General features: G+C 37.7%; 1 protein-coding gene across 1 annotated transcript; it reads right to left on the reverse strand.

Annotated features, from left to right (window-relative positions):
- Positions 1 to 5,493: 5,493 nt before the first annotated feature.
- sec22bb (SEC22 homolog B, vesicle trafficking protein b) lies at positions 5,494 to 12,572 on the reverse strand. Its single transcript, XM_050054846.1, has 5 exons — positions 12,368 to 12,572; positions 9,057 to 9,166; positions 8,804 to 8,964; positions 7,307 to 7,453; positions 5,494 to 7,142 (listed from the first exon to the last, which is right to left on the reverse strand). Exons 1-5 carry the CDS (start codon positions 12,440 to 12,442, stop codon positions 6,988 to 6,990), a joined length of 648 nt encoding a protein of 215 aa, XP_049910803.1. The 5' UTR covers positions 12,443 to 12,572; the 3' UTR covers positions 5,494 to 6,987.
- Positions 12,573 to 13,574: the final 1,002 nt, after the last annotated feature.

Below are 13,574 nucleotides of genomic sequence, written 5' to 3' on the forward strand. Positions count from 1 at the left end.
TTTGTCAAGATTATCTTGCTGAGCAAAACTTGTGGGCATCATAAATGTTTGTTCGCCAAGGAGCTTATTTTCAGCAATAATCAAAAATCGAATGGAAGAATCCCATTTGGCCTTTTTGGGGTCAGCCCTATGTTCCCACAACCCAATGGTCCCACAGCCCTATGTTCCCACATTTCTAAGATTTTTTTTTCACTGAAAATTAGGCCCTATATTCCCACAGCCCTATGTTCCCACATTTCTAAGATTTTTCTTAAAATTAGGCCCTATGTTCCCACAGTTCTAGGACATTTTCAAAATTAGGTCTTGTGTTCCTACATTTCCCTTCAATTTAAGCCCTATCCTCCCACAAGATTTTTTGGAAGTACTTTATAGTAAATGAATGAATGAGTAATTTTATTTCGATCAGCAGCAGCAGAAATCGTCACAATCACAATCATTACAAGAAAAAATAAGATAGGCTGATCGAAAAGGGTTTCGGCTGAGAAAGAGGGAGAAAGGGGGATAAAATCTGATACAAATTTATGAAAAAGGAAATGTAGGAACATAGGGCTGTGGGAACATAGGCATGCTTTTTTGACGAGGGAACCGGTGCAATGCTAACGTCAGCATCGGGCTACAGAAAACGTCATCTCTAGGGAACTCTATTAGATGGATTGCCATGACTACATGTAGTATGCAGCACCTGTAGTAGACAATACATGCGTTACAGTACATGTAGTATTTTGTACGTATACTTACTGTTCCCAGATGAAGTATTTGGTGGTACCCTGACATTTCCTGTGGACAAATTTGCTTTTCATTTAATAGCTCGACAACTATTGGATGGGTTGCTTTGAAATTAGGTACAGACATTTAAGGTCCAAAGAGGATGAATTGTGAAAACTTTAATTATTAGTACTCCTTATGTTTCAGCTAGCACCGTCATGAGGTTTCTGTTTGCCTGATACTTTCTTTTCTAACCTAATACCTGCAAAACTAGTGACATTCCCATCAGCCTCAGCCTGTGTTCAGTGCTAACTAGCAAATGTTAGCATGCTAACACGCCAAACTCAGATGGTAAAGATGGTTAACATTATACCTGCTTAGCGTCAGCGTACTAGCATTGTCACTGTGACCCTGTTAGCATCTTGATGTTAGCTTTTAGCTCAAAGCACAGCTGTGCTTACGTGCACCCGCACAGATCCGTTAGCATGGCTGTCTTAGTTTGCTTATCGAATTGGACTGTTATAATCTACTCTAGCTCCTTTTATACTGTTATATTTGATTTGTTTTGTGCATGTTATGATGAGTTTGTGACAGTTTTGACGTCAAACTTGTGCTTGTTGTGTTGAACACTGGGTAATCTGGGTCAAAACTGGGTAATATTAATCCAGTATTGTGTCAGTGCCTTACTGATCCACTAGGTCAGTTTTAAATCCAGTGATTTTTTTTTACCATGCTAACTAAATTGTCCAAGGGGGTCTTTCTTTTTTAACACATATTGTTAGAGATCGAGGTCTATGCCCCTTGGGGGAGCGGTTGGAGATGCCTTCGTGAGACGTGACCAGTCAAAACAGTAAGACCAAACTGCATGAAAATAGTACAAGGAAAAGTGTTGCATTCAAAGCCTTACATTAGTAAAAGTATGTCAGTATTATCTGCAGAATGTAATCAAAGTATGAAAAGTAAAGGTACCCTTTGTGCAGTAAAATGTTCCTTGTCTGTGTTTTACTCTTAGGATGTTTGCAGATTAATATTACTGCTGCATTAATGCATGTGCTGCATTATACTGCTGTAGATGTTTAAGGTAGAGCTCATTTTAACTCCTTTATACTGTTGGGTTGTTTAATGTACAGTAATGCATCATATTCTATAAGACCATCATATGTTTGTTTCACTGTCAACTTGTCTTGAGCTCAGAAAAGCAGATGTGTTTTCAGCTTTGTGATGAAGCATTTTCCAACTGATCCAAGAGCATTTTAAAGAAGTTTATTTAGCTTAAGATGTAAGAGAAATGTCTCGACACATAAAAGAACAATAAATCCTTTAGTTTTATCGCAAACATTCAAACTCAAAACCACCAAATTTGGAAGTTTATGGTTTTAACAGGACAGGAAGGGTAGTGACTGAAGCTGTCTGTCAGATAAATGTAGTGGAGAGAAACTACAACATTTCCCTCTGAAGTGTCATGGAGTAGAAGTATAAAGTACAAGCACCTCCAGTGTGTACTTAAGTGCAGTACTTAGATAAATGTAGTTAGTTACATTTCACCACGGATCCTCGAATAAATGAGATCAAAAGTTCAGTGGACATGAGGCACCACAATCAATTAATCTGCAGTGTTGTCAGCATGTTTGTTTCATTGTAACTTAAAGCTCTCGTGATTGAGTTTCTTTGCTGGGAACATGAGTGAAACTCTGTTGCCGCGTCTCAATGTGCATGCTGAACAGTTCTGGTGACTCTGAGATGAAGTGGCTGAGGGTGAAGGTCAAGGTCAAGGTCACGTTGTTTTAATGTCCTGTGTCTTTAAGATTACACAAGACTCAGGAGAAGTCGAGTGTGGGTGGACAGTCTTGTGGTTGTGTCTCAGTCTTCGACAGGAAATTTAATCAAGATAGGGTAATATGAGTTGGCAAGAGTAGCTTACACAGCACATGTTCTCTAAAACTGATGAATGTTTAGAAGAACCTTTCTACCTGTCTTGGTTTGTGAGATAGTGTGTGTGTGTGTGTGTGTGTGTGTGTGTGTGTGTTTAAATCAGGCTATGTGTGTTTAGTACATGCGCCGTATTCCTGACCCTTGATCACACAAAGTATTTTAATCCAATCAGCTTCGTTTTCACATGACTGTCACACACTCGCTGCTGCTATGGTAACCTGCAGAGGAAGGGGAGAAAGTTCTGGAGCGAGAGAGAGGTATGTTGTCCTCTCTTTAATCACTGTGACATTTACGCACACACAGACACATATATATTTTACTCGTCAGCTATGTGGTGCTCAAGTTTCCTTGTTTAAATTTCACAAAATTACAACCCGTGATTTCTGAAGAAAGTCTAATGCCCCTTTAACGACCAGAGAATGTGTGGCAGATAATAGACAAGAAATCCATCAGGTAAAATACTGATATTATTAAAATTACATGCAAAAATTCAAGATCTTTTCTGTGTCTGGAGAGTCAGGATTAAAGGCACACAGGTCTGAATGTAGTAAGAATGGCCGGGCAAATGGTGACAAATACAGACTATGACTGAAACTGATAGACAGGATAGAGACAGGCTGCAAGCATGAGCACACATGAAAGCACACGACACAGAAACAAAACTACCAAAAAAGAAATCTACAAAAGAGACAGTTGTTAACAAAGGAAGATTTGCACAAAGCATCTTTTGGGTAACGAAAGCTGTTTTGGTGGAACAAGATCACAAAGAGAGATAACTTTTGATCACGACTGAGGCCAAAACTTACTAAAACCTACTTCCCTTGAGAGGTGAAAAGGTTAGCCTGTGCCCTGTGGTTTGCTTTTGGCACGCTACCCCTTCTGCTGCTTCTCATTTTTTCTCTCACATTTCCTGTTCTACCTCAAGTTGAAGCTGCTCTGTCAGCTTTCAGTGCAAGTCGCTGCATTTGTCATGAGCCAGAAACTTTCATCTGCAACACTTTTTTTTTTTAACTCTGTCTCTTTCCCCAGAAGCTGCAGCCTATATTTTCCCTTCCTTTATAAACTAACCTATGATTTGGAGCTCAGCTAGCAGAAGGCCACTGTCAGCAGCAGCAGAAGTTGCAAGTCAGGGAGATTTTGAGCCTTTTCTTTTTTTTTTTCTTCGACTGCATGTGTGCAACAGTGAGCAAAGCACTCTATCTGCTGGTCAGGAGTGGTATTGTATCACCATCCTGTTTCTGGTGGCAAACACCATGTGTCCAGTGATCAGGCCTTTCTGGACAGAATGTCATAAAGCACTAAAAGATCTTGATGACACTGATCTTCCTTTGCAATTTATCTACATTATTTTTTAGGATGTATGGATCTTAAGGCAAAGCGCTCTGACAAATGTATGTTTGGTGTTTTGGTATCTGCTTGCAAGAAAGCCCTCACAAGGCGCTGGCTGCTGAGTGGATATCTATTGTAAATTATATTTACGTTATGAAAAAGATTACTTTTTCTCTTCATCTTCAGAAAAATGTGTTCATTAAATTCTGAGTGAAGTGGGCTAATTACGTAAGACCCTTATGACCTGATTTTGTGAAGGTATCGTACAAAAGACCCTATGATGTTTAGTCAATCGAACCTCATTGATTCCTTTTTTTTGGTCTCTTTAATCCCTCCTCAAGTCTCACCAACATACGGCGCTTATATGTACACTTAATCTCTCCAAAATGTTCTATTGAGTTCTTAAATTGTGAAAAAGAAAATAGCACAAGTTAAGTCAGTAAGTATTTCTCGAAAACGGGTGTTAAAAAATAATAGCTGTGGAAGCGAAACAAACAGGCTGTGATGCATTCAAAGTGCCCTCTGAGTCACTGAGTTTCCTACTCAGAAGTTGGGTTAATTCATGTTTTTTTCCCCCCATTTTAAAGAGAGTTATTTTCCTGGAAGTGGTTTGCATACTGTAAATTACTCATACAGTAGCAGGAAAACCTGTCTTTAAGGTTAAACCTCACACTGTTTAAATGACAAAGCATATTAATTCAGACTGCTGTGTTGAAATGGCAAATTCCTTTCTTAGAAAACCCTAACAAATTAACTTACTTTTGCATTTCAACAGTCTAAAAACAGGATCGTTATCATATAAACTGGTGGCAGTTTGCTGCATGTGTATTCTGCATTGACGCCTTTAAAACCAGTAAGAGCAACTTTGTAATTCAGGCATCTCTATTTGCATTCCCAGTCACAAAACACCTGATACTGATCAGTTCAACTCGAGTTCCTCTGTCAGAAAGGAAGCGTGTTTTGTGCAAATGATTTTATTTATAGATTGCAGACAGAACAGAAAAAGAGAGGGTGTCCTTTCCAGCCGTGAGCACCTGCAGCTCTCAGCGTGAATCCACTTTGCAATCGAGTCTATACGTGTAAACTTTGTACAAAATAAAAAGGACCCAAACAGAAACAGACATATTATTTTTCTTTTCTTTTTTCAAATGCCTGCTTACAGAAGGTGCTGGTCCACACAGTCACGGTGCAGGAGAGCAGGGTACACTATTGAGGTCAGGTTAGGGACTGTACGAAAATTATTCTGCAGTTTCATTATTTTTTTTTAAATGAACCTTTTGAAATGTGGAGGAACAGCAGTTTTCTTGTGCTGCATTCAGGCGCCTTTTGGAAGTATTTAAACCTTTGAACTTTGAGCAAGTTGGCATGATTTCTTTCAAAAACATGGGGAAAAAAGGCAATGAGCAACTTGGCAAGAAAAGTTCCACACATTGCAAAAAAATAATAAATTTAGAAAATTAAGAAAAGCTAGGGGAAACCCATATTTATAATTATTATATCTTTAAAATTATGTCAGAATTATTCTAATTTTTAAGCTTTTTTTTTTTTTAGGTCATTTCCTTGTCTTTTGTTTTTACTAGTTCTCTTGTTTTTAATTTTTTTTTTTTTTTTTTTACTAATTTCTTGCTATTTTTTTGGGTCATTTCTTCTTTCGTTGTTCATTTGCTTTCTTCCTGTGTTTTTAGAATAAACCAAGCCAATTTGCTCAGGTTACAAAGGGTTAAAGCAAGGCCCACTCCAGCATCATTAACACTTTCTTTGGGGCCCTTCCTGTAAATATTCCAGCCACTTTTTATCTAAGAACAAAGAGATACTAACTAAAAGGCTTAACATGAATTATAACAAAAACTAACCTTATATGATACATGCTAATAGAGATAATTAAATCAGTATGATACTTAAATTATAAATATCCATCTTCTGTTTCTCCTCATCGATGTATAGATCTTATTAGCTAGTCGACTGTGATGGGACAAAACAGAAAATTAAACTGTGACAGGATTGTTGTCCTCTTCATGTGATAAAGGGCACCTTTATGAGCCACTGTGCACACTTAAAAAAATGTTGACAACATTGATGGGACTATTTGACCCTTTAAAAAACAACATGATAAATCACTTTGCAAGGGAAGGCTGAAAAATATATTTGGGGTGAGTAAAATTACATGACGCATCCCCTGATCTCCTTTTCAGCAAAAAAATAAAATAAAATAAAAATAGAAATAATAAAACAAACAAAAAAACATTACCCTCCCCTTTTATGACTCCCTAATAATTTTTGTACAGTCCTTTATAGGATCACTGACGTCCCATAATGGGGAAAATAATTAGACACAGATGAACTAGCATTTTGCAAGGCGTACAATATTATTTTAAAAAAGCCATCTTAAATTATTTTTCCTATTTTCCTGCTAAACCGATTTAACTAAAAGAATCAATGCCATGTTTTTTAAATATGTCTAACTGCATACTGTATGTTGTTGTATCACTACTGTGATTATATGTTAATGAACGTGGATACCCATATAATGTGCTCAGGATAAATACAGGTGTGTGTGTTTTTTTGCTCTCTCCTGTATTATTAGACAATATACAAGATTAAATCAGTCCTGTTACAGTAAAGTACAGTACAGCTTTGGAAACTCTTCATTTTCCCTCCACACTTCAAAACCAATCACCCACAAAAACAGAGCAATCACCCCCCACCCCCCGAACACACACATTCGCACACACACACACATTCACTCACATCCTCTTAACCTATCTCCAGGGCAACTACTAGCGCATTACGGTACAACTGTTAATAATAAAACTATGTATTATGACATCATTTATATTCAGATCACACATCCATGGACAGGCGAGAACAAAATGGGCGGTGGTATGTCTGCAAAGTCTTATTAAGAGCAGGGATCCTGTTTTTAGTCAAAGGTGACAGCTTCTCGTAGTGTCTGCAGACTCATTTTCCACTTCAGCACCTCCTTCTCCTCCTCCTCCTCCTCCTCCTTCCCTTTTTCCTCTCTCAGAGCCACCAAAAGCGTACATAGACAATGAGCATGATGAAAAAGACGCCACCGGCTGCCAGCTTGGCATAGGTGGAGCGGGTATTCAGATACTTGGCGTCGCTCCTGTACTTCTTTGACAGGCTGGACAAGTTGCTGGCCTTGGAGTCCAGCGCTGCGGGGAGGAGGAACAGGAGGAAAGGGAACAAAAGAGGAGAGTGGAGAAAGGAGGAGAGACACAAATGAGGATCACAGTGAGAATAAGAAGAGAATCCCTCCTTGCTTTTATTATTCAGTGTGAGAAGGACACGCTGCAGACCTGAGATAATGCAGACTTACCGGAGAGAGCCTCTCCTCGCTGCAGCACCTCCTCTATGTTAGCCACCATGATCCTCTGTACGTCCTGGAGCTCTGTGTTGATGCTGCCCAAATTCCTTCTCGCTCGGCTGTCAATGTACGACTTCTTGGTTTTTTGGATGTAGGTATCTGGTGAGGAAGCAGTACAGATAAAACAAGCAGTGTTCCAGTTTCTTGGAGGCCTGCTGCTTACTGTCTGGCCACTAGTTGCTACCTTTTTATGAATCCCCGACCTCACCTGAGCACTGTGCGGGCCCATAAACATCCCAAGCAGAGAAACTAAAGAGAAAATACAGGCAGAGGGTGGAGTGTCTGCAGAGAAATACACTGCCACACACTTCTAGTCGCTGACTGAGAGTGATTATTTCTGTATACTATTTCTGCCAAATGACTTGTGCAGATGACTGTCACCTCTTTGTTCCACAGCCCTGGTGCACTGTTACATCTGTGTTTGACAGTTTCCTCTCTCTGATAGATTTAATAAGCAGCATAATAAACTAGAGGAGCTGCGTTTGAGTTCGCTCAGCAAAATCGGCCTGGAGGCTCTGTTGTGATTTGCCAAAAAGCTGCCAAAGAAGAAGTGATGCAGTGGTGGGCCAGTGGGATGCTGCCCAGGGCGAAAAGCCAACAGTGACGTGAGGCGGCGTTGCCTGATTTCTCCATCCAGTGTGCTGTCTCAGTAAGAATCTTGCTTAGAATTTAGAGCCAGAGAACTTGCAAAACAGACTAGAAAAAACTCCACAAGGTTTGTCTGAGGGCATGTGGGTGGGGAACAGGGAGTGCAGGGTGGGCTGTGTGTCCAGACAATATGCAGGTTACATTAACAAGGTGTAACCAGAGCAGACGGGCTATATGGAGACAAACCTGGGACACAATGTTCGATAAAACCCTCCTTCTCCCCTCAAACAAAGAGGAGTCAAATCTCACTCAAGTGTCCCTCACAGGGAACAAAAATGAGGGTTTATTGATCTCGTATCGTGTCGAACTTCAGTGGATCATAACACATCAGGTATGGAATTAATCTGCAGATGCTCTGGTTCAAAATGACACCAAACTTTTCTAGTTTTTGAGCCACGACAAAGGCCAAAGTGTGGCCTGTAACAGATGAGGTAAGGCTTGTTTTAAGCCTAGATAATGTGATTTTGTTGATCACATGTTGCCCCAGTTAGGAGGAGTGAGGAGTCAGCAGTCATTTACGATATTAATCAGCCAATAAAACAGGATATGAATCCCCACAAGCAGATCCTTGTGCATACAGTCATGAAAGTGCGCCTTGAGCAAGGACAACGACCTCATCCTCATCCTCAATACAAAGACAACAAAAGAAATGATAATAGACAAAAACTGGAGTGGGTTGTGAAGACGGCTGAGAGGATCATGAGCTTCCCCCTACCGTATCTACTCAGGCCGTCTTCTCACACAGGCCACAAACATAAGGTCGGACTTTAGAGACTATATATACATCTCTTTTCTTCTTACCAAATTCAATGAAGGAGTAGGGCCGGGAGACTGTGGGGACTTTCTTTCCATGCTGCTCATGAAACTCTGCCTGCAGGTCTTCGAGGTAAGCAAAGGCCAGCTTCTTGGGAAAGCTAGCTTCACACAGCACCAGGTAGCACACTCCTTTCTCTATAACATAGCTGCAGAGAGAACAGAAAGAGTCAAGAAACCGTCACAGACATAACTGTGTATTCTAGATGTATTTTATGTTTGAAATGTTCTTCAGACTCACTGAAATGACATGGAGCCGGCCTCTAAAGTGCAGCGTGTGGGACTCTGATCATTGAGTTTCCTGAAGAGCTGCTTCGCTTGACTCTGATACTGCTGAAGGTCCCGACCCAACTGAACAGATGAAAAACACAAAGCCAGTTACGGCACGACTCACTCACACACCACACAGAAAATATGGGGTTCAGTCGGGGCAAGCGACTGACTTGTGCATGCCACATTTGCAGGTACGGCTCACAGTCAAGTTTCACTATTTTAGCTCCACAGGAGACACAAACAACAAAAACACGAGAGCGGTAACTTGTTACAAGATGGACAAAAATAGCAGCCACCTCCAGTGCAGATTTCACACTCTTTTCCTTGATGGTGTTAATTTCTTGCCCTGGAAAGTGTGCTGAAAATAAACAGTTGGCACAAAACACTACAGACAGACTCAGCAGTGTGATGCTACAACTGAGACTGAAGTTAGGGCTGTTTTAAAGAGAGCAAATAACCGCTCCAACTGATTGTGGTCAATCATATAAGGTCAGAATTTGGGTGGTGGTGGTGTTCATTTCCTGGTTGTTTACAGCAACACTGTAGCATCACAGACACACACAGTATGATGTTTGAAGCATGGAGCAGACACAACAAACCTTTTCACTTCCCTTTTTGAAAGCAAATAAGAGAGTGAGGGAGAGATGTTAGACTCAAACACATTATAACAACATGTCACACACGTGCCATCCATTTTAACATTTCTCATATGTTAAGTTTATGTTTTGAGGCCAATATCAATATAGATATTTCACTTTTAATAGACAGTTGATGGGTATGACATGCAAGTACATAACTAGGGATGCTGCACCTGAAACACTCAGCTGGACAGTCTGATATTTGAGAGTTTAAAAAAATCTACAAACACCATATCAGCCGTATTCATTTTTTTTTTAACATAAACTAACACTTTTAATAAAAAAAACGTTCAATTTAATAATTTAAAAATGCATGATACCTATTAAGCAGATCATTTTACAGTTAAAAAAATAAACGTGTCAGCGCCCTCTGGTGGACAAAATATGTAATGACTACACTGTTTTATTTTTTTAAATATTATAATATTTAATTTATTTATAAATATATAATATATAATAACATAAAATACATAATAATATAATAATATATAATAATGTTTTTTTAAATAATTTAAATATTATAATATTTCATTTTAACAATTTCTTACACATTTCCTACAACTACACATATATCTATATGACAGAGCAGCAACCAATACTCAATTAATGAATTATTCAATCTACAAAAATTACTAGGCAGCCATTTTGATTACCAATTAATTGTGGATCAAAGCAAAAATGCCAAAAAAAAAAAAAAATTAAATAGGAGAAGATCAGATGGACTCTCAGAGGGTTTACTTAGTAATTTAATACTAATTGGCAGCCTTCAGCCTTTGCTGAGGATATGGAAGCTGACAGCACAAATGTAATCTGTACCATTTTAATCTCTCTGTGTTATTTATCTTTGTTTTGTGGATATCAGGCTATGCATAATGGATATATGTGTATGTCTGGTATGGGGGACCTGTTTGGACCTTTGATATAATGTGAAAAAAAACAACAATAAAAACTACCTTGATTAAAAAAAGTGACATTTCCAGGTTCTAAAATGTGAAGAATTGCAACTTTACTTGGTCTTACTTTATAGTAAATTTAATATTTTTAGATTTGTAAATGTTAATTGGACAACACAAAACACCTGATGAAGTCACTTTAGGCTATGGCTGGGCAAAATATCACTATTATATTGATATCTAATATGAGACTAGATACTGTCTTAGATTTTGGATATGATAATATATAACAGTGTTGTTTCTTCCTGGTTTTTAAGGCTGCATTACCTCCCACTATTTGCCTTTACCTACTGAGTCATTACATCCATATTACTCGTTATTGTTTATCACAAATATCTTTGTGTAAATATGTTGTGAAAGCATCATAGTCTACCCGACAATACTGTCGCAATATTGATAAAGGTATTTGGCCAACAGTATCATGATTAGAGCTGCACAGGGTGTCTACAGGTATCAGACAGTTACATATAATGCTTTTTAAGAGCAATTCAAGACACCTTTTAATCAAATTTAGGACAGATTTTTGTCATGTTTTACTTATGTAAGCATTGCAGGTAGCATTGCAGGCAAGTAGTATATGTGTGGAGAGGTAAGTGTCATTTAGGAATATGGTTAATAGAGTTAAGTTAATCTACATTTTGCCAACAGGTAAGGGCAAGTATGATGTAAAATGACAGTATTATAGTTTTTAAAGATTTGTAAAATTAGAAATGCTTCACTCATTGTCACAAGAAGAAATAAAATGGATAAATTAAATTAGATAAAATGTATGTAGTAGCTAAACCGTGCAAATTCAAGACTATTTATTGTTAGGGTTAAATTGAATTTAAGACTATTTTAAGACTTTTTAAGGGAAGACTTAACACATACTTCCATTAATAAAATAGTTAAAGGTTTTAATTATATTATAGTAATAAAACATTTGTTTAACCAAAAATAACCTTCTGTTTGAAACCCTTTAAGGGTCATACAGACTGATAATAATATAAATTCTGTGATACCATGACACGGTGATATTTTCTGAGACACAGACAATCTAACATTGCAACCCTAATTGTGACATCTGATATTCTCCATATCGCCCAGTCCTGCTTTAGCCTCCAGGATGTTGTAACAGGCTACTCTGTTTTCTAATATGTTGTAGACCAAGTGATTAATTGATTAACGGAGAAAACAAGTTGCAGCCCTACTTTACTATGACTTAAATCGTTAATATATATATATATATATATATATATATATATATATATTGATGGGGCTCTAATCTGAAATATTCTGCTGAAAAAATGTCAACTCATGCCTTTAATACAGGTGTTACTGACTTAATTCTGACCTGATACAACACACAGACATGTCTGACAGTGGAAAGCAGATTTTGTAGTTTTGTAAAGACCTAAACTTGACTGTGTTTAGCCTCACAGAAGTTACTGGTCAAGTTGTGCAACGCATGAGTGGTATGAAGCAGCCTGTGAATAAGGTCAGAGTTAAAACACAGGGAGCCTGTTCTGAGAGGAATGACTCAGTTGCTTTTAGGTAAATAAAAGGCAGCCTGTGTGTACAGATAGACAGGCCTACAGAGGCTAGTTAATGTTAGCTAACGTGTCACTACAACTTGGAGGCGGTTACAGCAGCAGCCTGGACTGATAACCAGCTCACAGCTAGCCAAAAAAAATAGGTGATATTTTAACCTGCTCGTCCTCCTGCATTGAGGCGGCTAACGGCAGCCCGTCAGCCAGCCGAGCGATCATCGTCAGCAGCACCATCTCTCCGCGATGTCCCGGTGTGTCTCCGCCGCCCGCTGAAACCTTACAGGTAACTGGTAACCAGTGTTTGACAGGCTGTAAACTGACAACACCACAGGGCTGACGCGCTGAGCTGGCCGGAAACGCAAGAGCTTTCTGTGTCACAGCTAAATAAGTCCGTCCCCTCGTAATGCGGAAGATAGTAACCGCAAATACAGTTCCGCATTAGAATATATATTTTTAATTAACTTTATTGAGCTTTAAAGATACAGTGTGAGCAGAAACACATCTGAACAAAATTATACACATACAAATGTTTCTTCAAAGATATAAAAAGGACATTGTTGTGGACTGCTCATTTTGTAAACTGATTTCAGAAGATTTAGCCTATACTTCAAATTTTGGTCTCGTCCCAACTCCTGTATTTTTTTTTATTTTTTATTTTTTGCAAGATGTCTGTTCATTTATTTTCTATTATACTGATTTTGAATATTCCTTTTTTTCTTTAATGAAAATGTATTTTTTGGCTGTTCTGATCCCCTGGCATAGTCTCGCATTTATGCTGTTTAGTAATAAAATGTAAGTAAAATATAATAAAAATAAAATTTAATTTAATTTAATTTAATTTAATTTAATTATATTAAATTAAATTAAATTAAATTAAATTAAATTAAAATGAGATGAAATGAAATGAAATTAAATAATCATAATAAAAACAGAGAAATGGAGCATTGAAAAAAGAATTTTTTTAGAAAATAATATGTTAAAATTATAATAAAATAAAGCTGTGAAAAGGTAAAATACAGCATTAAAAATAAAGAGTATATATATATATTTCTATTTTATTGATATTATTATTATCATCATAATCATATTATTATTCCTAGACTGAATGTCTGTTTAAGTTAAAAGTAACTATTCACAATTTATTTAATTTATTAGTATTATTATTATCATCATCATCATCATAGATCAAGTGGACTTATTGTGTATAATTTGCACTTTGCTTGAGGTCTATGTACTACCTTTTATCAAAGGCTTAAAATCATTTAATCCCATGTCTCCATCCACTGAAGAAGACCATGAGGTGCAACTGAAAGCACCAGGAAAAATAAATGGACCTTGAGTTGAGATTATTTTTTGACTGATTATT

The sequence above is a fragment of the Epinephelus moara genome, chromosome 10 (assembly GCF_006386435.1).
Source record: "Epinephelus moara isolate mb chromosome 10, YSFRI_EMoa_1.0, whole genome shotgun sequence".
Lineage (NCBI taxonomy): Eukaryota > Metazoa > Chordata > Actinopteri > Perciformes > Serranidae > Epinephelus > Epinephelus moara.